Consider the following 27,763-nt stretch of genomic DNA (forward strand, 5'->3'; position numbering starts at 1 on the left):
TAAACTCACATGCTCTAGAACGACTAAAGATAAGTAAGAATTTTGATCCCCACACTCAAATTAATCACTGAAGCACTAGGGTACTTAGTGGTTTGACCTGCCCAGGATAACTAGTATCATCACTTATAAAAATACCAGTGCTGATTGCTCAGTAGGTTATTGCCTCTGTGATGCCACAGAACCCCAGAAAACTGTCTAAAGCTATGGCAGGCAGCAGTTCTTGTGAGAACTTACTTCTCACTTTATAGTCATGCAGAGTGTTGAATACTCTGCTGAAGACCAGTCTAACAGTGGATGCATCACTTGACTTTCACTGCCAAGCATGATATATGTTCCATGAATGTGTACAGATAGGTATGTGAAAACCGGGGGTGATGACCCAGTGAGGAATGTTTGTGAAAGTAAATTGAAGAGCATTTAATAAACTGTTTAACTGAGGGCAGGAAGTTTTTTTAACAAGCATGTTGTGAATGTCAGACCAAGAATGGAAAAGACTGATTCATAGCTTCCTGCTGTTATGCTCTTTCTAGATTATTTGGTTACTATTGGTAAAGATTTATATTCCTTTCAATTATTCTCTTATACATATGATTTATTCATCATATTTGGGATCCCCATAGTAATGAAGTTTAAAAGATCTTATTAAAATGGAACAGAAAATATAGTATTTTGATGATAAAATAAGTACATGTAAATATATTTGTGTAGAACTGATAAATGAAAAAATTTTGTTGGGACCATAAGATTATGGGTAATTTTTATCTTGCTTAAAATTTTGGTTAATATTATTAATGAAATATTTGTTAAGTACTCTTTTTGGTGGACATAAGAATAATGGGCTTATATGTAAAAATGTTTATCAAAATTTTCTCTGATTAGGTGGATGTATGTAGTGGTTTCGTCGAGAGTCACTGATTTCAAGTAGATGCTTGTTAATTTCAAGCAGCATTGCCTTTCTCTTACTCCTGTGACATTTCCCCCATCCTCTGTTTCCCAAGAGTCAGAATTAGCATTATCTTGGGAAACTGTCCTAGTTTTGCCTCTGAAATTCCCTAATGACTTCTCAGCAGCTGTAGAAGAGGTGACATAAAGATGTTTTATATTGATACCCTTTTCAGTTTCAAACAAGGACAAGTCTCTGGGAATCAGTTCTTGGACAGCTTGCTGACAGCTCTGGGGTGTACTCAGGAGGGCCATAATCTTTTCCCAAGTCCCAAGAGACTAGAAGTAGCCGTCTGTCATATTAGAGCTGGTACATTTGTAACCTGCATTTGTTACTGAACTGGAGTAACTAGGCAGAAAAGGTTTCTGGAAACATCTGTTAAGCAAGTCTGATTTTTCAGAGGCTGCCGGTCCTCCCTCATCACAAACCCCAGAAGGCTCTCAACCAGGGGTTGAGAACACAAATTCCTGCATAGGCCAGTCAGGTAAATGTGAATGAGTGAAGGGGACTAGTGAGGGTGGTAGTGAACTCTGCCATACACGCCGCATCAAAAGCAAGTGGCCACACACTGTAGACATTTCTCACAGTGTGTGAAATCAGCCCTGTGCTGCAAGAAACCAAAAGTCTGAAAATTGTATGGAAGCTTGCTAAACACGTGGATTCTGGGACAACCCCCAGATACTCCAATTCAACTGATTTGGGATGGGCTCAGGATTCTGATTTTCTCTGTCACATCCAAAGGTGTTTTGATACAGAAGATCCCAGCCTCATTCTTCAAAAATTTTCTTTTTTAAAAAAATTTTTACTGTGATATATCTGCCTTAATTTATTATTTTTAACATTTTTGTTATTTTTATTTATATATATTTATTGAAATATAGTCAGTTTACAGTGTTGTGTCAATTTCTGGTATATAGCATAAAGTTTCAATCATACATGAATATACATATATTAGTTTTTACCGAAAGTTACTATAAGATACTGCATATAGTTTCCTGTGTTATATAATATGAACTTGTTGTTCATCTGCAAAAAACATTCTTAAAAGATTCCAGGTTTTACTTGGTAGCTTATGAAGGGGATTGGGACATGCTGCCCCAAAGTATATTGCTTTGACATATTAATAATTTTGAGCTGAAGGAAACTGAGAAACAGCAGATGTACGAAGGGCACTCTCCCCTCCCCTTTTCTGCCTGAAAGCAGAGCATACATTTCTCATGAGAAAGGTCCCTTCCTGTACTATTCTTATCTCTGGAGACAGGAATGCTGAGATGAATATGTACAAACCAACCTTACTAAATGACCCTCATCTTCCACTAATTTCCCCCTATACGTTTACCCTGCCACAGTTTATTGCCCCTAAAAGCCCAAATTCTTTTTCCTTTGTCTCCAGCGCATCACTCTTTGTTAAATGGTATGTAAGCTCTTAGGCCTAACTGCTGCTTTTCCATGGAGCTTTGGTGTCATGTAAAAATATTAACATCAAGTAAATTTATATACGTATCTTCTGTTAATTTGTCTTTTGTTAGGTTTAGCTACTGGAGGCTGCAAATTAAACTGAGAGGGTAGGAGAAAAGCTTTTCCTCCCCTACACTAGTATTGACCTACTTGAGGAGTAAGCTGTTTACCAGCTCCCTGACCACCTTGTCTGAACCATTTAAGACCATTATCTGTCTGTGGTGCTGCACCGGGCCTCCAGCTCCCCAGCTAACGTGTGTGAGGAGAGAGGTCAGGGAAACGGAGTTGTTTTGTTTTGGTTTTGGTTTTGCTGAACTAAGGCTGGGGATGGTGCCTGGTTAGTGTTGCTTACTTGAAACTTCGGCCTTGGTGCAGGAATACGCTCCAAGGATCTTTATAAAAAGAATACCGTGAGGGAACTGCACAGATTTCATCCTGACTACCCTGATACCCTCATCTGTATCTCATTTCGCTGGACGTGTTTTCATGTTGGGAAAACAAGGTTACTCATTTCTCCTTTGACTTTGTTGTTGACCGACTGGTCCTGAAGGTAGACTGGTTACTTGGGTTTGACAAAGCTTACAAATATGACAGTTAGGAAAGTATGCAAAGTAAAACACAGTCAAGGGCCATAATAGGAAGGAAGCACAGGGTCTGGGCTCTGGTAGGTCAGTAAGGGACCAAGTGAAAATAGGGTTGGAATGTTGCAATGGCTTCTGGGTGATGGGATTTGAGAACCGTCAGCGATGTGTGAGTTGGGGACACACACAAGGTGAAGAGTGCCTGGCTGGCTGAACACAGAGGAAGATTCTTGGTGGCTGTGTTCCTCCTCAAGCTTCTCTGGGGCTTCCTTTCTCTCAACCCTTCAGTAATTATTTAATTTTTGTTTTAATTTTAATTGTGCTCACTTTTCATATCTAAACTAATGACTCTTCAATTTTCTCTTAATTTTCAGACTCTTGATACTTGTTTACTTTTCTATTCAGTCATTCATAGGGCACATATGTTCACAAGACGCCCATCACCTCACATATATATTGTCATCAGCAAAAACTCTTACTAATCACTAATAAAAATACAAGTGAGAGAGAATTTTGCTAATAACCTCCTAAATGTTCCTTCTTTGGCCTAGGTTTATCCAAAAATAACACTAATCACTGATGATTATTCATGCCTTTATGATTTTTCAGAACAACTGATTTTTTGCCATTTGGAATAGAATGATTTTTCATGCTGTTACTAGCAATGTTATGATTTAACAAAACAGTTTGATTTCTTGAGGAACATTTCAGTGAAACAACATGGAATGAGTTTCATTATATAAGCTTCATGGAAGTAAGGAATACATCTTTTTGTTTATTGCAAATAGATGCTCAATTTTATCGTGTGGAGTAAAATTGATTATAATTTTAAGTCATGTCCCATTGTCTAGACTTTTTTACATTTCTGCTTAAAGCTTCTAAAGACTTAAACTTTTTTTAAACCAAATTCTGTGTTCTCTGGAGAAAAAAAGTTGAACCTAGAAATTCAAAGATTTCTTTCTCAAGTCAGTCATTTTTCAGAAAAGAGGCTATTTAGTAAGACGTGAGCCATAAAGCAGTATCAACTTTATACAGCACTGCTTTAATAAAAAATAATTTTAAAGAAAACCTAATTAAATATAAGGGTTTACACTATCCCTCTTACTTGTTAGTGAGGCCTGTAGGAAGCTAGGCAATTCTGTCCACAAGGTCATGACTCAGGAACGTTGTCAGTTTGTCATAGTCATAGGTGCTTTTGTGAGAGTGTTTTACAATTTTAATGTGTTCTGTTCTTTTGTTTTCCTGAATCCAAAATCCTTTGTACTAGTCTTCTGTAAACATTTGTCTGCCTGAGGAGAAACTGGAATTTGTTACCAAAAAATACCAACAGGCTATCTACAGTCAATATTTGGCCTTCAAAATTGGGTGATGCAAAGAATTTCCAAAGATGGCCACAGCAATATGTCCTGTCCCGCATGCTCTTCTGAAATGTGGACTGGCCACACCCCATCAAGAAGTGGAATCTGATTCCTCTCCCGTCGAGTCTGAACTGGCCTTAGTTACTCTCTTATAACTAGTAGGATAAACATAACTCCATTGTACTTGTACATCGGAGTTTAGGATGTTGCATTTCTAAAAGGAACAGACACCTTCAGGAAAAGGAAGGAATGGAACACTCATGGTTCAGGAGTTTCCATATGCTTCTTTCAACAAAATCTTGTAGCACTGTTCCAGTTTTAGAGCAATGAAGAAATTAAGGCACAAACAAATACTAGGGTTAGCAGAGCTGAGATTCGGATCCCGGTTTTTCTGTTTCCATTCTCTACTCTTTCTCCTGAGAACTAGAGATTCAAGGCAAATGCTGAGATGTCTCTGACAAATAATGGTACACCTGAACAGTATAGTAAACACCTGTGAATGCAGGTGCTTTTTGGAACTGCCTGGGGAGCTTTTGTTGGGGATCAGAAGTCATTACTTAAGTGTTAATGGAAACATGAACTTGATAACCACCAAGGAGGGTCCAGAACCCCTGTCCCCTGTTATGCCCATTGCCAAGTTCAGTGGGACATCCAGACATCCAGGGTATTTGGGTAAATATTCAAAGATAAGCATGCAGGTTGTTTTGAGAATTTTCTACATTAAAAAAAATACTATAAATATTGAGTCCTGCAAGGTCAAGTTCAGGCCTGAGTCTTTAAGCTGAGCTCCTACAAGCCCACAAATGAGCAGTTTCTCTGCTGAGGGGTCAGATTTGAAGGGACAGCAACTTTTCCTCATTGATCCTTTTCCTCTTTGTATGTGTGTGTGACCACTTTTTACATTTACGGCTGCCAGTTGAAGCTGTGTTTATGTCCTTAAGTTCAGAAACAGGCCCCCGGCTTGTTGACACTGCAGCTTTACGACTCAGCTAGCACCCCTGTCGTCCCAAAAACTCTCTGTCAACTAATTTCCTCTCCTGTGGACACCGTGTGCCTGCTGGGCCCGGTCAGCAGCCTCAGAGCAGGGCTTATTTCTCTGCTTCTCTGCCTTACCCTCCCCACCATGCAGCCTGCACACCTTCCTCTCCTCCAGCCAACATCTGTTTAGACTGGTTGCTTTGTGGTCCTCTCTTCATCTCTGTATTAAACGTTTGTTTGATTGGAAAGAAGTCCCTCTACACCCCAAAAATGAAGAACAGGAAAATGAAGACATAATTCCTACCTTTTACTCTGAAATGTAAAAATTACCAGCATTCTATAATTTTGGAACCAAATTTCACAACATGTCTGTGACTCATTCCTCATTCATTAACTTTTTATTTCCTTCCTCAAAAGCTAGTTGAACTCACTCTCCGACTGTTATCACTGCCCTGGAATTCAGAACAGGCGCCGCAGAGAAAGCAACACTGAGGTCAGGGACTCCTGCTCACAGCACGAATCTGTCCTCATTAGATCGGACTCATGTGTCCTGGAACCACAGGGTTATTGGAAAACCAGAACTCTGTCCCAAGTACTGAACTGCTACAGATTTACCCTGGAGCCATTTCAGTCAGAGTGCCGTCTTTCCCCCTTCCCAAGCCTGTCAGCAGGATGGTGAGCTCGGTGCAGAGCTGGGAATGGGCTCCCCCACAAGGCCTGCCCTTCCACATCCTCAGTATTCCATGGGCTCAGACTACCTTCTCACTTGATTGCTGTGTTCATGCCTATCCCCTCTCTGTCCTACTTGCCCCTTGTTCCCCCACCTTCTTACTCCTGCAAAACAGGTTACTTACTGCTGTCTAAAGTAGGGCATGATTTCAGGGTTTTTTTCTTAGATTACTGCACATATAAACAAACTATTATATAGAGAACTCTGAATCAAGTAACTAACTCAGGTCCCCTCTATTAGCTGATAATTGGACCATTTTAGGAACTCTTTGAGGCCATTAAAAAGTTCTCTAGAATGTTTTTAAGCTATCCAGTTCCTAAATTCGTATGTTAATGATAAAGCTGAAGTTAGCTCTAGTTACATTACTGTTACACTACCCAGTGCGTTAAGCTGCTCCTTTGATATCAAGAGGGGTTTTAATAACTGGATAGAATCCTGTAAATTAATTACTTCTGCAGCACATTAACTCATGTTCTATTGTAATAAAAGTTACTTATGAGGTAAAATATATTAAGTATTTTCCCATTTTCCAACGATTTTTATAAAAGTACTTTCTTCAGGTAGAATTCCCATTATAATGCAACATTTTGAAAGATAAAGGAATGAGAAAATTCTCTAAAGGCTAATTCCTAAGAGGAAACCTGAAAAAAGAAAACACTTTTTCTAAAACTGTTTTATTCCATATATCCAGAAGTTTGGTTTCCAAAGATAATATTAAAAACCCTCCAAGGCTTTACCTCCTCTTCTAAGAGTGTCCTGATTAGATATGCCTGGTCTCACATCAAGAATTGCTCTATTGTTAGCACTCATAACCTGAGAGCTTTATTTTCACATCCTACTGGGAATTCAACTCAATGCTTTGATGAAGTTTTTCTTCATATTCTTCTTTGCCTTCTGTAATGTGGTGCTACTTCTTCAGAGTTTCCGTATGGTTTAATTGTGGACAGGCAGCATCTTCCTTTTTGGCAGTGTCTTTCCTCTAAGAAACTAATTTTTTGTTTGATTTTTTTTTTCACTTTTTTTGGATTGAACATAGAATTTTTCTCTTTAAAAATGTCTTTAAGTAAGATAAACTTAAATGGATTCTGGTATCATATAGCACATAACATCTAGTTCAATTAGGTGGAATCAAATAATAGTCACATGTGAAGAAACTACTGTGTAACAGTTTTTATTTTGCTTGTGTGATTATATTAAAAAGTCTGCTTAAAAGGTATAGAAGATAAAGTATGAGAGCTTAAAAGAACACTAGTTCTGGGGAAGAAACACAAAAGAGAGGTTGACTTGAAGTTTTAAACCAAAGTTACAAAATTTTCTGGTAGACTTGGTTCATAAACGAAAATATTTTTCAATTTGAATTGAAATTTTTTTTTCAATTCAAAGCAGCCATTCTTTGGAAAAAGGAATGGTAGGAGATATTGTATATTAGTAACCTAGTCACTGTGGTAAAAACTTTCAGGTTGAGCAACTACATTTAGTTAATTACATTCAGAGCCTTTGTACTGCACGGATCATGATATCGTCTTTGTTCCCCCTCCCCCTCCACAAACCACAAAGCAGAGAATACAGAAAAAGAACAAAAAGAATCAGGGACCACAGGAAATTTCTGTTTCCTGAATGAAGGGGAACATAGTGCCACGATTAAGGTCTGGAGCTTAAGATCAGAATGAAAGAAATCAAAGTCTGATGAGTAAATGTAATAAATCACCTGTTAAATCATCAAAAATGAAAATTCCTACATCTCAATACAGATCTACTCAATCATAATGTCTTTTGAAAGAGCCTAGGAATTTAAATCTCACTAATTTTCCAAGTGATTTTTTTTGGTATATTAACATTTGAAATCCAAATAAAGCCAGTTTACAGATCTTTATTTAAAAAAATCATACAAAGCAAATTGCCTGATAACAATTAGTCTTCCTCTTAAGAGTATGTTTGTACCCTAAGATCAAGCTAAGTAACAACTCATGGTCAGTAATATTTTGTCTGAGGTGACACTGCTTTTTACCTAAGGATTTCATTTCTTAAAAATCTTGCTCTAGATTGTATTTTTGTGTTTAATTATCTCTTAGGACGTAGTCAACAAACTAATACTCATTAAAGACTCTCTAAAATGGGAAAGGCACTGTTGACTAGGACATCTGGGTTCTGGAGCTAGCTTCAGTCTTCTAATCTCTCAGGGTTTTGGTTTTTCTCTTCTGTAAAAGACTAAATCAGGAGCTGTGAAGTTAAGGACAGTGGGTGGTAGATGGTGCTAGTGGAATAAGGGGCTGGCACTGTTGAGCTCTAACTGAACGTTACCAGGAAAGAATTCAGACCCACTATTGCCTGAGTGTCTGACTTTTCAAGGGAAGCTCTAAATCCGGCTTGTAATGTGAAATCTGATTGTTAAATAGTTGCAACCAATGCAAAATATCTAACATATTGTACCGGACAATACTTTAGAGAACAATTAAAACACTCTGGTTGGCTAGAGTTAGCCTGTAGGCTAATTTGTGGCCTTGTTAAGATTCTTTCTAGTTCCAAAATCCTGTGTATCTCCTACATTTCATAGCTATCCAGTTCTTTGTTACCATATTGCGAACTCTAGGCACCTGGAGACAACCTGTGAATAGTAACTAAGAGAAGCTAGTTACATGGTATTTGCTTATTGACTTAATCCTACTTCGATATAAGACATTCATATTAATTTCAAGGGGATGATCCTAAAAAGGTAATTAGCAGAGTAGATGCCTGGTTGTAGAAATTTAAATTGTCCATCTTCCTTTAACATATCATGGCTAATGACTATATTCATACAAGTGAGTTAAGATTAGAAAGGACTAAAGGATCTGAGCAGTCAGATTGTCTGTAATTTATCAAGTCTATCCTCTAAGTGGTAGGGGTAGGGCCTGTGTTTCTATGTCATGTACATACACAGTGCAGACAGCTGATTAGGACAAATAAACATTTCAGCTGGGCCTCTTTTACAAATTATAAAGTCTTCAGGAATCTTTCTTTACCTCTCTCTATAATTCGTTTACTCTTTGAAGGTTTGGGGGGTTTTCTCCTTATTAAATGTCAGATAAATCTAATGCAATTTTATTGAATTAAAAAAAGGCCATTAAATCAAAACTACAGTATTACCTCACATCAGAATGGCCATCATCAAAAAGTCTATAAATCATAAATGCTGGAGAGAATGTGGAGAAAAGGGAACCCTCCTGCACTGTTGGTGGGAATGTAAATTGGTGCAGCCACTATGGGAAACAGTATGGATGTTCCTTAAAAAAACTGAAAATAAAGTTACCATATGATCCAGCAGTCCCACTCCTGGGCATCTATCCAGAAAAGATGAAAACTAAGATGAAAAAGTACATGAACCCCAATATTCATAGCAGCTCTGTTCACAATAGCCAAGACATAGAAGCAACCTGAATGTCCATCAACAGATGACTAAATAAAGGTGTAGTATATATATACAATGGAATATTACTCAGCCATAAAAAGAATGAAATACTGGCACTTGCAGCAACATGGATGGATCTAGAGATTATCGTATTAAGTGAAGTAAGTTGAAGACAAATATCCTACATCACTTATATGTGGAATCTAAAAAAATACAGATCAACTTATTTACAAAAGAGAATTAGACTCACAGACATAGAAAACAAATTTATGGTTATCAAAGGAGAAAGGGGAGAAAGGAGGGATAAATTAGGAGTATGAGATTAACAGATACACACCAGTCTATATAAAATAGATGAAGAACAAGGATTTACTGTAACACAGGGCATTATATTCAGTATCTTGTAATTACCTATAATGGAAGAGAATCTGAAGCTGTATACCTGAAACTAACACAGTATTGTAAATCAACTATAGTTAAATAAAAAAAAAACCAGGCCATTGTATAGTTTCTAAAACCTGCTCTAGCATACACAGCTGTAACAATGACACCCTATCCCCACACATACTTAAGTATGAAAGATTAAGTTCAGAAAGATTCCTTCAGTTGTATTTAGAAGCGTTTTCCCCAAAGTTACCAGCTTTCTACCCCTTGTGTTGAACTATCCTTTGCTATGTTGAAGTTCTGGAAAAATTTAGAAGTTCTGTTTGGCATTTTATACAGTGCTGACTGACTTATTTGATATTTCCAGATTATTAAAGGCCTAAGTATTTATAGAAGGGTTACCACCTTGTCTGCTCACCCTTTTTTTTGAGAGATTTGCTTACTAGGGAAATCTCTAAAGGTATGTGTATATATATATATGTATATGATATTGCACGTAAATATATACAGTATACTGCCACTTTTTTTAGTTTACGTATATGTACTGATCATTGTTTCTAAGAACAGATAAGAGTTTTAGCTTTTTAAACTTTCATAGTTATCAAAGGAATAAAGCCAACCACAAAATAGGTGTCAATAGAACGCAGTAATCCAATCATAAAGGCCAGTCAAATGTGCTTACACATATTCAAGAAATCAGTCATCCTGGGTACAAATAATAAGTAGTTCATTTGTGTCCCCATGATTGTTTTTTTTAGATTCCTCATATAAATGATGTCATATGGCATTTTTTCTTTCTCTTTCTGGCCCACTTCACTTGGAATGACAATCTTCAGTTCCATCCATATTGCTGCAAATGGCATTATTTTTTTCTTTTTTGTGGCTGAGTCATGTTCCATTGTATACATGTACCACATCTTCCTTATCCAGTCATCCATTGATGGACATTTGGGTCGCTTTCATGTCTTGGCTATCGTGAATAATGCTGCTATGAGCATTGGGGTGCATATGTCTTTTTGAATTTTATTTTAAAAGTATATTGAAGACACACTTGGATTGAGGTGCGCATCCTTGTTTTGCCATGAACCCTGGAATTTGGGGTAATAAGACCTGACATTTGTTGATTCTCTATGTGCCAGATGCTTTATGTACAATATTCATAATCGTATGACCACCCTGCAAAATAGCTACTCCCATTTTACAGGTGAGGAAATTGAGGCTCAGCGATAATGAGGGGCTTGTCTGAGTAACCAAACTGGGATCTGAACCTAATTCTGTATGGTTCCAAAGTCCATATTCTGTCCACTACTTCCTGGTGCCTCCCAGCACTGCAGAGTGGAGAGAGTTTTCTGGGCCCCAGTTTTCTCATCTGTAAAACACAGGAGTTGGACAGGATGATCACTAAGGTCTGTTTTACTTCTAACATCTATGCTGATATTTTAGGGCTTTCTGTTACAGAGACTATGACTCATTCTTAGGCGAAACCCCCTTTGGATGTTTTCAGATACCTCAGATCCTGGCTGAGATTTTCAAACAGGATGTTGACAGATATACTTAATATTAATCTTGACTCCTGAGGTATTTGGATTCCTGCCAATTCTTTGTCACTCAGAACAATGAAGAGCATTATTTTCTCTGGTCTTCTGCTTTCATATAAACCTACTCTATACTATTTCTCTTCCTAAGCCTGAGTTTATATTTAACCAGACCCTTGACTTTTTAAAAATCTTTATTTGCATTTTCAACGAACTATAATACAGATTTCCAAATCCGTTTTTTAAATCTGTAATAACCTAGGTTCTCTTTAGAACATCTTGTAAAACAATGCCATGTCTTCAGAGAAAACTGGACAATGATAAGATGATGCCAGAGGATCTCACTGTTAGTTGCCAGGTGAACTGTTAGAATTAGTGAAGGTAAAATTTAAATTCTCTTCTGATTACCTATGTATCTGAAATCTATATACACACTTGCAAATACTTGTGATTATTATGGGAATACATTTTGAGTTCACTTAGATTATTTTAAGGCATTTGGAAATCTAAGCTAGATCTCAGCTAATGTCAGCATCTTAGATGCTAAACCAATTTTTATATTAGTTAGAAAAAATGACTACCTCTGTCCTTTTCTGTGCTACTAGTTCCATCCAGGAATTAAATCTTTCTGATGTTTAGGTTTACATCATAACAAAACAGCAATGACAGCAATAAAAAATAGCCCTTTAGTTATCTCAAGATTGTCTACCTTTTCTTTTCAGATAGTGAGGGTCTGTGGTATTTACTTCATAACTTAAGAGGATTTCTCTGTTGCTCCAGAACGTGATGTAATAGCATCAGATAACTAATTCTGAAAAAAAGAAAGAAAGATCTTCAAATGATAATTGTGGTAGCAATCATTCTGTATAGCCTCTTGGCTTGTTTTAGGCTTAGTAATTTGCACAGCGTTTTTTGTTCTCATTCACGATAGTGATGCTTGGCTGAAAACCAACCTTTGTTGACAGCTTTCTTTATGCAAGACAGTAGTACTGGGTGCTGTGGGAGGATGCAAATATGCTAAAGATGTAATACATGCTCTCAAAGAGCTTATGGTATAATCAAGACGATATGGACAAAAATTGTTAGGGGAACTAAAAGATGGTAAATGACATTAAAAGAGCATTTTAAAAACGAGCATAAATCAGTCCTTAAAAGGGGTCCGAAGAGCTGGGCATTTCACTTTGGCCTTGAAGATCAGGAAAAATCTAGACGGGGACATGAAGAATTAGGGAAGGATAGTCCAGGGAAAAGAGATAAAACCAAGATCTTCAACACTTACATCATTTGGTCTATTCTTTTTGAATTTTCTATTTTCTAACACCTGTCATGCATATCTCTCATCATGGTTAACTCATATTTATTGTTAAGACCCACTGGGGGCCTCATCTTTCAGTTCTCCTCCTCCATCCCATTGGCTGTGAATTCTAATTAACTTTGGGATAAAGGCATATCCTTCTCAGTCTTCCCAATTTTATTAAGTTTATCTTCTGCTACTTATTTTCACAAGTTAGAATCCTAGGACTCATCTTTGTTACTTTCATCTCCTTCTTTCACCTCCACATCTAGTTTATTACCACATCTCACTAGTTTTATCTCCAAAATAAAGATTACATCAATTTTAGATAAAGAAAAGGCATATATGTATACATATGGCATATACGTATAATGGAATATTATTCAGCCATAAAAGGAGTGAAATTTTAATACATGCTACAACATGGATGGACCTTAAAAACATACTTAGTGAAAGGAGCCAGACACAGAGGGACAAATGTGATTCCACTTATATAAAATACCTATAATAGACATATTCATAAAGACAGAAAATAAAATGGAGGTTACCAAGGGCTGGAAGGAAGGGGGAGTTATTGTTTAATGGGTACAGAATTGTTGGAGATGATGAAAAAGTTTTGGGTATCAATAGTGGCAATGGCTATACAACATTGTGAATGTATTAAATGCCCCTGAACTGTACACCTGAAAATGGTTAAAATGATAAGCATTCTGTTATGTGTATTGTATGACAATAAAACATTCAAATTAAATCCATTCTCTCCAATTCTACTTCTCGGGTCCATGCCCCCTCTACCCCTCACCTGGCCTATTGAAATACTTATGTTTGATCTAGTCTCTGCCTGTCTTTACACACTCTTCCTCTGCTCTCCTCCTGCTCATTGACTTCACTTCAGGGATATTAGGTTTGTTACTATTACGAAAATGCATTGAACTGCTTTCCTGAGACATTTTTGTGTTTGCTCTTTCCTTTTGGAGTGTGCTCTTCCTCTGCCTCTCTGTATGCTTGACTAATTCTTATAATTTGTGTTTCAGTTGAAATGTCATCTCCTTTTAAAGAAGTTTTTTGCTGATATGCCTCATCAGCATGTTCTCTGCTTCTGTTCCATCCCTTATCATAGAACTCCATTTAATTTCTGTACTGTGTTTATCCCAATTTGTAACTTCTTTTTACCGATTTATATAGCTTGTATAACAGGGTAGATGGTGGTGCTGCTGCCTAAGATGGGAGAAGATAAGGTGAAACCATGTTTGAAACGTGGTTAGGTTGGAAGAGAAAATGTAAAGTTCACCTACAGACATGTGAATCTGGAGTTAAAGGGAGAGAGGGGCTGGAGATACAAATTTAGGAATTACTAGACTAGAGGTGATAGTTAAAACCATGAGAATGAATGAGACAATCCAGGGAAAAACTGAAGATTCAGAGGAAGAGGGGGCCCTGGACTAGGTCTCGAAGGTCTTCAGAGGTTCTTTAAAGTAGAATTCAACAAATTAGAGAAGTAACCAATAAGGAAGAAGAAAAATCAGGACTGTGGTTTGACATAGGCCAAGCGTAGAAATGTATCAAGAAGAAAGCAGTAATCATTTGTGTTGTGTGATGCTTTGAATTCAAGTAGGATGGACACAGAAGTTTACACTGGGTCTGACCTTGAGTAGAGCACTTCCAGTTGAATATGATCATCTAACTGGGGGTGGGGAGAACAAGACTGAGGTGGATTAAACAGCAAATGGGAGGCGGGTGAGAAAGTGAAGACATTGTGTGTGGTTGTTTACTTTAGAATAAGAGTGGGAGAAAGGTACTGAGTGATGAAGAATCAAAGGAAGTTTTTGCAGAGTTGTGAGATACCAACATGTGCCTATGCAGATAGAAGTGAGCTAGCAACGAGGATATGATGCAAGTGTGCAATAGGGTACATGGTAACATACCTACGAAGGTGAGAACCATGGGTCTGGAGCACTAGTAGGAGGATGGAACCTTGGATGGAAGGAGGAACACTTTCTCTCCGGGTAACAAAAGGCAAGCAAAGGCAGAAACAGACTCAGAGACATGGAAAACAAACTCATGGTTACCCAGGTGGTGGGGGGGTGAAGGGATAAATTGGGAGTTTGAGATTTGCAGACACTGACTGCTATATATAAAATAGATAAACAACAAGTTTATACTGTGTAGCACAGGGAACTGTATTCAATATCTTGTAGCAACTTGTGAAAAAATACGAAAACAAATATATGTATGTTCCTATATGACTGAAGTATTGTGCAGTACACCAGAAATTGACACAACATTATGAACTGACTATACTTCAGTAAAAATATAAATATATTGAAAAAAAAGGTAAACAGAAGAAGACAGGTGAGACTATGAAGCAGGATTTAGATCTGGCAGTAGAAGGATGAGATTCTCCATTTGATGACCCGTGTATTCTCTGTGAGTTATAGAAGAGGTCATCATTTGGGTGTATGTGTGCAGGACGGAAGGGAAGCTTGAGAAGAGATATGAGGATGCAAAGTAGTTGTCTTAGTGAGAAAGCAACCTACTGGGGGAAAAAATCATAGCTATTCTGCCGGGAAAAGTTAAATGCTTATCTGAGGTCTGTAATTATACAAAGTGAAACCAATCTGGCAGGTTTTGTTATTTTGTCAGCAGATACGAAGAACAGAGCTAGAGGGCTTCTACCAGGCATTTTGTCAGGCAAATGATGGAGAGAGGGAATATGAATGTGTCAAAGGACATTTTAAGAAATAACTCTAGAAAGATACATGGAGGCAGTTCATAGAGGACTCTGAATGCCAGGCTAAAAAATAGGAACTTTAATTCAAAATGAGCCGTTAAAATATTTCTGACTATGAAAGTGACGTTACCAAAACTGTGCTCCTGCATAATTAACCTGCCTATAATGTAAGTCACTGAGATGGTTCAAGAAAAAACCAACAAGACCATTTGTGAAGGACCAGTGATTAGATAATCAAGACTGAAATGAAAGTAAGCAACCAGACCATTGAAGGTTAAATTCTTAAGAGATCTTGGTATCTATGGGAACCAAACCAACTTGATGGGAATACCATCAGGCCACAGGGGAAAGAATTCTACAGGCTGGGCCAGGATTAGGCAGGATATTACTTAAAGCAGCTGGCAACAGCTGTACATCAAGGGACATACTGATTAATTACAGAATGAGCAAGAACCCAAGAATCACCTTGAGTATTAGAACCAAGTAAATAGTCGTAAAACTGTTGGTCATTGGTCAGGCGTTCAGGAAGAATTCAGGAAGTGGTATGCACCACGGGCAGGGTCATAGTGGCTCAAGGTATAGACCATGGTGAGCACAAGGATACTGGGTGCTGACCTGAGGTGCTAAGTAGGGCAAGGAGGCCAGCCAGTTTAAGAGTAGAATAAAAAGGACTTTGGAACAGTTCAGTTGTACAGATTTGGCCAATTTCATAATAAAGCTTTGATCTGAATCATGAGTGCTAGGTTTTATGCTATCTAAATAGATGTGTATACTGTCAGTATGAGTTGAAATAGTGAAGTGAAAAGTCAGAAAATAGCAGAGTTGGAGAGAGATCAATACCAACTTGTTACAGTGCAGTGCAGAAGACTCAAGAATACTTTCCATCAGTCCTGAGACTTGATAGTCTCCTTGTCTACAGGGAGCCAGTAGCTGTGCTGGTTGTCCCACAAACGTTACCAGCATCTGAAAGTGCAGTCTGTTCCCTGGTAAATCTGCCAGTCAGGTTGGCTTTAAATTTTTAGTTTTATAAGCAAACTTTTTCCAATGCCTAGCAGTTCATAACCATATTAAGCAGTGGAACACTGAGACAGATTCCCATTAAGCTGTATTCAGTGTCCATCTATCCAACATTTCATGACCTTCAATTGTCAGGCATAGTGTTAGGCTGTGGATATAAAGAAAAATAAGATGCCATCTCTGTTTCTTTTCAAGGAAACTCTAGTCTATTAGTAAAGCAAGATAAAGAGATATTTATATAGCAGATCTTATGACTGTGGTGTACACAAGGTTTATAGGTGCATAACTCATGGATAGGCTAGTGAGTGGGTTGGGAGATGCTAGTGGTGATGGAAGTAGTCCCAAAAGATTTTCTGAAGAAGGATTGGCAGGGGTGGGGAGAGGGGTTAAGGGTTAGGACATCTTAGAAAGAGGAGATAGATGATGACAAAGCCTTTAGGGAACTCAGCAGAGTGGCACCTTAGGGGAAATTCCTGGTAGTTGCCCATGGCTATATCATTTCAATTATGTTTGGACTTCACTTGTTTCATGTGGATTTTGTTTAGTGTAATTTTTATATATTGTTTTTTTCCTCCCTTGAAGTTCAATTAAGATTTTTTTTTACTCTTGCTTTACTTTCATAAGCAATGTGTTTAATACAATGAATGCATGTAATAAATCCAGGAATAATATGTAAAATTTCACTAACATAGAAATATACTTGTGAAATTAGTCATTAAAAATGGATAAGAAGATTAATTTATTGCATTAAATTAACCAAAAGGAAACTGATGTAATTGAGGCAATAAAAGACTGGTAGGTCCATCATTTTTCTTTAGAAATGTTTTTAAAGAAGGACTAAAGCCTTTTCATATCATATAGAGTGTTCATCAGCATGTGCTCATGAGGAAGGGGAAAAAAAAACCCTCAAGTTTCGAGTTCCTAAGAACTGGAATTTCTTCTGAAGTGAATTCTTAGCATCTTGATGCTGCTTTATTGACAAAAGAATTAAGGTACTTAATTTTATTTGCCAATATTCCCACATATACATCTTTGTTTAGAAGCCACAGTTTCTGCTAAATAAATTACTTCCCTTTGGCTTTAGATCAAAAGCAACCTCAAAAGGACATCTTTTCTCAAATTCAATTACTGACTCTTGGGATTTACATGGAAAAGTTGTGAAAAAGAAAAGATCAGCCACTTGCATCCGAAAATGTTTATAGCATTAAGATAGATGGATTATACAAGGTCTGGTTCTAATATTTTCTCTCCTAATGATACAATTTGAAAGAATAATCACCAATTCTTATTTTCAGAGTACTCAGCTCCGTATTTCCCTCACTGTCTCCTGGCATTCTCTTAGATTTGTGATGTTAATTATATTCTACTAACCTTCCTTTCTAAGATCCCAAGACTCTTAGCTGCTGAGATCCACAAATAACAAGTAGATAAATGTGGCCTTTCCACTCTCCCGTGCAATCCTGTTTGAACTATAAATATCATGATAATACATCTAGGATTCTGTAGCTTGGTCCTGATTTCAAATATTTTTGAGTATGGTCAATAGGATAAAACTTACTGAGTTCTATAGAATCCTAATATTACCTTAAATCTGAAAAAATTCCTAAATTTATAACATAACAGGGTGGCACTGAACTATCGAGGACAGGATTCTGACCTCTAGTATTTGACAAACAGTCCCTTTATCCTAACTGACCAGAGTAACAATTTTGATAGCTCTCTAGGGTAAGTAGGTTTTTCTAACTCAGGATAAGTGCCAAGACCTTTCATCTTATCCCACATTGCTAAGTAAATTTCTGTCAAAAGGTGGTTAATTTTCAATATGCTTTTACTTTTTGTAAGGTATGTCTCAACCAGACACTATTCATTTTCATTTAAAGTTAATATAATTCATATCTATTTTTAAAAGGTTACCTGGAGTTTTAAAATGAGAACTCTTTTAAAATACACTTTTCATTTCAAAGTTTTAATATGTCATAAATGTATAGTGACTGTGTTTTAGAACTAAAAATCAAAACACTGCCTAAGTTCTAGCAAACAAATTTACTAAAAAAAATTTGAAATCAAGACCATAGAACTCAGTGTTTTATCCTATTGACCTGAGTCTTGTAAGTGCTTGTTCTGCCTTTGAGGACTCAAAAGAATTCTTGTTTTCATCCATTTATGAAGGAAACACGTATCTCTCCACCACTTCTCTTGCATCCTTTAATTTCCTTGGCCACAGAGATTCACGTTTTGGAGTTACTGACCACTTCACGAGAATACAAGTTCAGTGTGTGGCTGAGGGCTCCTCTCTCCTTTGTTTACCAAGTTCTATTCAAAATGCCCTGGAATAGAAACAGGGCTTCTTCCTTATTCACTGGGAATGGCTGAGGAATAAAGGGGCCTTGGGACGATGTCAAGACCATCTATCTTTGTGGAACAGATGTTCTAACAGTGTGCCGAGTTTAAAAGGACAGCTTGTCATGGCAGGACTTCCAGGTCTTTCTGGAAAATCAAAGCGACATTGTCTGATAATTTCTGGGATTGAGGAAGGCATCTGCAGAAGAGCAATAATGTTTTCAGATCTTGCAGGCACTGTTTATTAGACCAGCATGATTAACACACCTCCTGGATCCAAGTGCATGTTAAGCATATAGGAATAATGCTGTTCCTCTTACCTTTCCTCTTTATTTCTTCTTAGTTATGTGTTCTTTGTACAGTATCAAACTGTGGCTTTGATTGAAAAATTTAGAGGCATAGTAAGGTAATCTGGTCCAAAGCAGCATATTTTTAAAAACAAATATTCTTCCAGACTACAACAATGCACATATATATCTAATGTATACATAAGAGTATAAATCTAACAGAATCCCACTGGACAGAAAGAAATGCCATGTTTTCAAATAGAGTGTTCCCACTTGTGCAGCAGAATCTTGTCCTGTGAATCCTTTCTGAATTTGATTTGATGAGCTCAGTGACCCCCTCCCCCCACAAGTATCCATTCATTCCTCCAGATTTATACATATGACCAATGTAGCCATCCTCCGGCTTCAACCTCCTGTCAGGAAACGCTGAGTCAGTCAGTGAAATAACATTGTGGTTTCTGGGGAATACAGGAGAGAATATCATTTTCTTTATCTACTTTGGCACCAAGAGATTTGTGTCAGGAACAGCTGCACCAGTATCTACAGCTGACTGACAATTGTATGCAACCTCAAACTCTCCAGTTCATTTTATGTTGACAAATAAAGCTCCATCTGCTCATGTTTGACAAAGGAGTGCTCACTATTTCTCTGCACATTTCCTGGAAGGAAGCATCTTCCTTCTCGGCTCTGGTCCGAGTTCTTTAACAGTATTTCCAAACGGCACAGGCTCTTCTGGTGATCATAGCAGTCTCCAGGGTTAAGTAGGAAGCCTTTGAAATTGATCAAGCTCCAATTCCCGTGTGCTTTGTCTGACATTTAGCTGGTGCTTGCCCTGTCAGCCAACCTCTCTGGATACAGAAGCCAGGAGACTTAAAACAAAACAAAGCAAAACAACAAAAAAACCTATTCCTAAGGGATGGACAGAAGGAAGGGAGCCCCATTTCCTGATAACAGTATAATTCCAAAATTAGTCTTACAAACAAAGGAGGGAGGAGACCCTGACATCATTAAATGCTCACAGCTGACCAGAGCTAGCAAATCCTGGACCCCAACCAAAAATTTGAGAATGGATCTTCTTACCCTTTGTTAATTATAATTTCCAGACATTTTGCAAAGGGCGGGCCTAAATAGGCACTTTGAACTGACAGGGAAGAGAGATTTTAAATTTTGCACTTTCCTGACAAGAGAAAACTGATCTTCTCATGACTGTCCTTCTCCAGGTTTATGAGATTTAACTAAAATAGATTAAAGGGGACAGTAAGAGGTATTTTTTTTTTTTTGTCTTCTGTCCGGAAGCTTTTCCTATCTTCTTTTATTTAATAATATTCCTAACCCTTGACCTTTGACACAGGACCCAGGTGTGGTCCATGATAAGATCCCATTGCCTTGGCCACTGTGATTGATCCACATAAGAATGTGCTACAAGTAGAGTCGATCAAATTCCTTCCTTGAGATTTCTGTATAGATTATGTGAGAAAGAAGTTGTGTTCCCTGATATTGGGTACAAATTAAGGTTCTTTGGTTGCAAGTGTTACAAGCCAATGCAGACTACTTTAAAGTTTAAAAAAAGAAAAGAGTATGTTGGAAGAATATGAGAAAGCTCTCAGTACTGAAGGGAAGTTGAATAACTTGACCTTGTGAAGTCAGCCCTAGGAAAAGCTATCAAAAGCTAATAGACAGTTGCTTCAGGGGGCAGGGCCCAACCTTCAGAATGAATCAGCTCTAGTTTTTTTCTGTCCTCCTTCATTCAACTCAGCTCAAGATTCAAATTCATGAAAAAAATAAAGGTGTGATTGCCTTAGCTAGTCAAAAACCTTTTCCTGGGTCAAGTGGGAAAGGGACATCATGACTGACACAGGACTGCAGAGAATGAGAGAGGGGTACTTCCCCATGCTTCTGTGACTAAAAGAGCAGGCAGAAAGAGCTGCTCACCAAAGACTGATAAGCTGTGGCAGCTGGGGGAATCTTTCCTGATTTGTGCTTGGAGTAGCTCAGATGGGGCCAGTAAGCAGAGAGGAGCCAAATGAGCAGTCGAGAAACCCTCTGCTCAGCCCTGCTGCCAGCCTTTGCAGCTAGTCAGTTTCTTTTCTGCTTAAACTAGTTTCATTTTGGTTTCTGTCCCTTGCAGCCCACAAAATCGTGAGCTATACCTGATTTTTACATGACTCATTTTTAGGCCTAGAGGTCTCTAGAATGTCCTTTTGAAAGTTAAAACCATCCTAAATTTGTACATACTGAGTAAGTAACACTTCTTGCAATCTTCATGCAATAAATCCTTAAGCTTTGCAGGGACTCCTAGAGCAGTTATTTACCTGTGAGGGAGCTTCTGAAATCAATGAGGCGGCTTTGGGTTCTATTTCAGGAAGACTTAAGGGGACAAAGGAAGAGGCAACCTGACAGGTAATCTCTGAATGAGACTAGGGATTATAAAGATAAATAAAACCTATTCCATGGGTAAATATTAGAACTCCTAAGGAACTTGTTATACTTAGAAAGCACACATTGGAGTTATTCCTATATTCTCTCACTTTCCCCTATTGTTAGTTTCTGGTATTTATTGATCTAAATGTACAATATTCCACTGTGGAACAGTTTCTATATCTAAGGATTCGGTGGGAGCGCTTAAAAGAAAACAGTTTTCTGCAAATGTTGGGATACTAATGTGGGTGGGAAGATCTCTACATTTTGTCTCCTTGAGTTCTTGTTACTTTCTATCAAGGTGGTAACACCCTTGGCAGCATGAGGGAAGTACAGGCTGCCTGTTTTTGCTTTGCCCAATTATCAGCCTGAGCTTCATGCAGTCTGACGGCCATGGGTGGTGAGCAGTGTTTCTGACAAAGTCCCAGCAGTGCAAACAGTGAGATGCCAGGGCCCTCCTCGTTACTTTCTTAGAAAACTCTAGGTAGATAGGTAAATAAAAATCTGTGCTCAATGGTAAGAGAAGGTTGTGCGTAGAACTGTTGGTCAAGTAATTGGTTCCTAGTCTGAGGAATAATAGCCTTTTCAAGAGCTGTGCTGAGAGTAGCAGAGAAGAGGATGGCCTCGTTTAAAGAACCTAACACGGTGGGCAACTATTCAAGACCAGCCTTACTCCAATAAATATTAATATGACCACTCTGTGAAAGCTTGGAATTTAACCAAGGCAAGATTTTATTTAGGCCCAAAGCATTCTTATTAAAATACACTTACACTTGACAAATTGTTAGTCATTACGTCTTCGTGACGATTGTTATAACCACTGTTTTTTTTCCCCCTGAGATAAAGTTCACATACCATAAAATTCACCATGATGTTAACCATTTTAAAGCGTACAATTCTGTGGTCTTACTATAGTAACAGTGTTGTGCAACCATTGTCACTGTCTTAGTCCAGAACATTTTTATCATCCTCACATCCCTGTTTTCTTAACATCTGGTTGCAATAGGAGCTTTGGTCCAGAGGAGGTTTGTAGGAGGAGAAATAAAAGAGGGAGGGAGGGTTTGGGCTGAGTGCCTGGTGATGCACATTAAGATAAAAGATGCTCTTTAATATGCTGGTTAGAGTTGGCCCTGGGGTTTTGGTAAAGAGGTATATCTCCAGGCTTTCTTAAAGGTATAGATAGACAGCAAGTCTGACCCTTAAAATTAATCGGATAGTGTTTAAAATAATTCTGTGTCACTAAAAAGTGAGATTATTACAAGCCTCCCTCACAGGAGTGGCTGGCTCTATTCAGACATTGGGTCCTGGAAAAGCTTGCCCTAGGACGCACCTGCACTACCTGGGAGTGTCTTCTTAATGAGAGTAAAACCAAGAGATGACTTTATGTGGATCGGCTTTCACTGGGACAGTGGGAACTTCATGTGGGAGCTAGATATACGTTATTTGATATACTAGCTTTGCATACTTAGAGAAAAGAATTAAAAGGAAAAATAATGCAGAAGAGTGCATTCCCTGGCTTGAAATCTATAAACCAGGTGTCTGATGTTCTTGTCAGAAAGAGAAGCTTTCATCATAGTGGGTGACTTGATGCTCATGTACCATCCTCAAAACTTAGTCATTAAGGTCTTTTGCAAAGTAACTTTGTCCTGTAAAGCTGAAGGAAGCAAAGATTGCTTTGAAATTTAACCTTAGGTTCCTGCATACTAAAGTTTACCAAAAGGTGGACTCAAGCTTTGAAGGAGTACAATAGACATTTCACTGAATTCTGCTAGTAAGTTAAACTGTAAGCACTTCAGGTGCAGGCTGTGGAAATGAGGCAGGGCCTGGGCTCTGAGTATTTGCACAAAGTAGAATCAATAAGCAATGCTCAGTCTGTAAGTAAGTTTCCTGCTGTGCCAGTTTTATAATAAAGGTTTTTTTTTTTTTTCAGTTGAACTTTCCATCGACTTAAATCATTTATTTCCTTGGAGGTAATTTTAAGTAAATAGCCAATGAAATTGTTTTTCTGTGTTAAAAAAAATTGGTAGCTCACTGTTTCATCAATTTGAATATGCCTTGAATAATAAAATTATTCCTGGTATTATAGGACATTCCTCTGATTAGGAGAGCTAAACAGCAACTTTATACACAGACTTTCTTAGAAAATGAACCAAAAAGGGTAATGATTTGCATATTTAGATAAAAAGAAATTCTTATTTATTTGGCTATATCTCATTAATTTGCTTATTATAAAGATAGGCATTGGTTTATAACTATAGCAGAGAAGTAATTTTATGTTAATGCAGGTAACATGTCACTTAGACTCAACACTTTTTCCCCTCTTGCAATTTCCATTGTTACAACAAGGCAGGCCTTCAGAATGGGAAACCGTGATACCACTTGATGGAGTCTGGAAGGGGACTCCTTTCCCAAAGTGGTTCACTCTTCAGCTACTCTGGGGTCTAAAATTGTACCATTGGACATTTATTTCTTGGGTCATGAAGGTCTTTTGTTCATCAAGAAGAATCTACTTAAAAAGTGCAAATATTCGTGGATGGGTAACTCATTAAGCATTTTATTATATTTTAACTTAATCACTAGTCAATAGTGTATTGGACATGTTGGTTTTGTCCCTCACTTTTTATTCCTCATAATGGGTTGTTCCTTTAAGGAAGTACTCCCCTCCCAGTCCAGCCCTATGCTGCTGGTGGGACCCACCAGTCACTACATTCTCCTTTTCCAGTCTTATTTCCCTCTCCCCCTCTACCCAGTGGCTGGTGTATGACTGAAGCTTGTCCAACCGTAGTTCCTCACTCCGGCCACAAAGAAGGATTCATGTCCCCGGGTGAGTACCCAACCTAAACCAGAACGGAGTATTTTCTTTTACTTTATCTAGCTGGAGCTGGTGGAAAAATGCTTTCTTTCCTCTCTGGAGGAGAGATAAGAGGGGTGGCCTTCAGTTGCTTGTGGCAATGTTTCCAGTCTCTTGTGACATTCTGCTTGAGAGAATGAAAGTCTTAACAGAAACAGAGGTGAGAGACAGAGTGTCCTGATGGTATCTGAGACCCTGTATCTGTTGGGCTCTAAGGCTGATGGCATGCGCTTTCTTAGTTTGTTTACACCTGTGCCAATAAATCACCCTTTCTTCTTAAGCTGTTGTGATTGGGGCATCTGTCATTTGCAAACAGAGGTATGAGAACCTGGAACAAATGTTTTATAAAAGGACACAAGATTAACTAGGGAAGGAGTGGTGTTCTGATCAAGGCAGTGTCTGGGAGGTGGGTCAACCCTAATTGTTCAGTGGTTAAATGGGAGTCATTGTGTGTTAAAGTTACCTCCATCTTTTCAGACTTTACTTTCAAATGAATTGAGAGGTAGGGCAAGGTGACCGAAGTCTCTGAGAATGAGAGCTAATATTAATCAGGGGCCACGATGGCCTTGTCAGTCTCCTGGATTATTGAATGCAGGGTGAGGCTACATGGGACCCATGGGAGAGTAAGATTGTGCAAATATTTGATTTAAGACCTTATGCTGTATGTCAGTCCACTGACTTGGTTTTTCCACCAAATAAGACAAGTAACACGTGGGTTCAGAAGGGAGTCACTGCTTTCATAATTGACGTTGGAGTACTTGGCTTTATTTAAATTTGTATCTGTTCATAATACATTAGGTTTTTTGTTCTTTTTTTCCTTTTTTTTTTAAACCAAAAAATGGGCAAAGAAGCAGATGTGGAATTTAATATTTTCTAACCTCCTCCACAATCACTAGAGTCCTGATACCTCAGTATTACTTTAATTTTGACCTATCAAAATATCAAAGGGAAAAATTATCATTAGATAACAAGTGATACTCTTTTTGTCAAAAATTAGACTAATAAGAGTTAGATACCTTGCAATAATACTTTTTTCACTAGATACAAAATACAGTTGAAAAGTTGAAAAATTCTCTTAGGTGAGCTGGAGAACTTTCTTCAGTGTGCTAAACAAGCATTCTCAACTTACACAAACGATTTGAAATCTGGCTAAGATGCCTTAGAATAAAGACCTTTAAATGGATAATATTCTCTAATGGATTTTATTCCTTCAGGTTTCATGGTGGTAAAAGCAAATTAAACTGTTTTGTTTATGTTGTTCTGTGGAAAGGGAAAAACATGTGTTTCAGGGTGACCGTGTTACATGCCATTTCAATCTCGGAAAAGTGCTATTCAAATTGAAAATTAAAACCAAACTCATAGTAAAACCTTTACCATGAGGTCAGGATGCTGGGAGTGTCTCACTTTCTGCAGCCACCACGTCACCTACTTCCTCCTCCTCCGTTATTTCCACGTTCCTCCTCTTTTTCCATAACTACTTATGAGTAATAAAGGAAGTGAGAGTAAGAACAATTCCATGTTCCTGGATTTACAAGTGTGCCACACATCAAAGGAAGACATTTATCCCAGAGAACCGTAGTTTTGCAGGAGATCCCCCAGGCAGAAGGAGGTTTGACGTTACTGCCGCAGAGCAGAGACATGCCGTGCTGCATGGGAGCCGCGCAGGCACCCTGGGGAAGGGTGTGCTGCTTCCTGGAGGCTGATTGCCCAGGTGTTGCACACACACGTCTAACCTAGGGCAAGGTATTAATCAACATCTCTAAACCTGTGCTTATTCTTGTGGAATTCATAAATGTACTTGCTTCAGAGATTATTCTGAGAATTAAATACATGTGAAGTGCTTAGCAAAATGCCTAGCCTGTGGAATTAAATGTTAACTCATTGCTGACGATGACAATCTGAGGGCTTTTTCCCCAAGTGTGTTTATAGTCTCTTAGACAAGACTTTTTAAAAAACCCAAACCAAAGTGGCTATTAAAATTTTTCTGAACCACCCAGATTTCATACCATCCAGCCTTCCCTGCTTGTTTCTAGCTCATTAGCCTGTTGTTAAAACACTCATTTCTTTCCTCCCTGATGCCTGTCGTAGTCTGTAAGTCCATCTACACTTTTAGACAAGCCTCTCTCTTTTCCTCATATCAAAGGCCCTTCCCTGGGGGCCTGAGGTCTGTCTCCTTGGGCCCTACACTTCCCTCACTGCTACCTAGCAGGACACTTACCTGGTGTTTTTCAGTCGAGCTCTTTAGCCACAGAGACTGTCCTTCAAGGAACTGGTTTTTCATCCTCTGCCTCTCATACAGTGAAAGTATACCCAGCCTGGAGCCAGCAATTTGTGTGCTGTCTCTATTCATGCAGAATGGAGGTCAGCTGGGTCAGCACGCTGCTGGTCCAGTATGCTGCTTGGCACTGTGGCCTTGGTTTCTGCTTTCCTGCCAGTAAAACTGTATACATCTCGGGACCATGGCCAATGTGTCATTGTCACGTGATAATACTGACCTCTAGGGGCTGGCTTTCCTTCACATAGAGTCTTTATCTTCTCATTGAGTTCCAGGACTGTGATGGCAGCCTCCTGCTTAACTGTTGCCAAATCGGTTTGTAGCTTTTTCAGTTTCCTTTTGTGCTTTAGTTTCTGTTAAAAAAAAAAAAAAAACACTTTCCATCACTAGAGACAGATGCATCAAAGGAATGAAAAGAACTAATGATGTCTGAACAAACATGACCTTTGAAGCCTGGCTTAGATGAAATGCTCCCTGTTCACCTTGACTGAGTCCTTACGAGGGACAGGCACTCCTGTCAGAGCACTGGAACCCCTAACAGTAAAAGCCCACTCTCTGCACCATAGTATTTTTTACCCGATTGAAGGGGTTCTGTCTGGATCTGAACCTTGTGTTTTGGCTGCATATATATAGAAGCAGTTATAGAAGAACTCCAGTTGACAGTTGGCATTTTACCACTGAGGTGCCAATGCCTGAAAGCATCGGACTATTTTTCCTGATCTAGTAGATGCACGTGAGGTAGTCACAGCCTTGATTCTGTGTCATTTTCACCCCAACACCGTAATGGTCTGCATTCGAATAAACTCTAAAGGGAGTGATGCTACCTTGGAATGCTGATATTTACCGATATTTACTATGCTGTCTGTATAGAGAAAGTGGTTTGGGATAAGAATGGTTTCCAAGTAATAGCGGACAGGAATTCCTTGCTATAGAATAATCTGATTTATGCCATCTCAACCTTTGAAAGGACTACATTAAGAGGTTGTTACATAACCAAAGGATTCCCTTTGAGACTGTATGACTAGAAAGCTCCTATCGATCTCAGGATGGATTTAATTTGTCAAAATTGGATTTCTCTGCAACTACAGAGCTATCTGTGGTGAAAAGTGCTGTCTTTGCATTTTTGTGTTGCTGCCTTTCCTCTAAAGAACTCACCTTGCCAAGACTTTGTGGGCAGGTAATTAGGAAGCCCAGG

At 38.4% G+C, this 27,763-nt stretch overlaps 1 protein-coding gene and 1 long non-coding RNA gene across 8 annotated transcripts in view; one reads left to right on the forward strand and one right to left on the reverse strand.

Moving 5' to 3' along the window:
- Nucleotides 1–27,763, forward strand: part of LOC107034508 (uncharacterized) — a 340,267-nt gene that overhangs the window by 44,783 nt on the left and 267,721 nt on the right. The gene's annotated exons all lie outside the window — the stretch shown is intronic.
- The window catches only part of CCDC192 (coiled-coil domain containing 192), a 175,509-nt gene that overhangs the window by 28,719 nt on the left and 119,027 nt on the right, over nt 1–27,763 (reverse strand). For 4 of the 6 annotated variants that reach the window (XM_072957532.1, XM_072957533.1, XM_015247658.3 and 1 more), the window contains one exon: nt 26,789–26,921. In XM_072957532.1, the coding sequence (XP_072813633.1) occupies nt 26,789–26,921 (133 nt within the window). Of the gene's footprint in view, nt 1–11,638; nt 11,719–12,064; nt 12,167–26,788; nt 26,922–27,763 lie in introns of those variants that run through there. The other 2 variants (XR_012069835.1, XR_012069828.1) reach the window with 2 other exon arrangements.

Source organism: Vicugna pacos, chromosome 3 (assembly GCF_048564905.1).
Source record: "Vicugna pacos chromosome 3, VicPac4, whole genome shotgun sequence".
Classification (NCBI taxonomy): Eukaryota; Metazoa; Chordata; class Mammalia; order Artiodactyla; family Camelidae; genus Vicugna; species Vicugna pacos.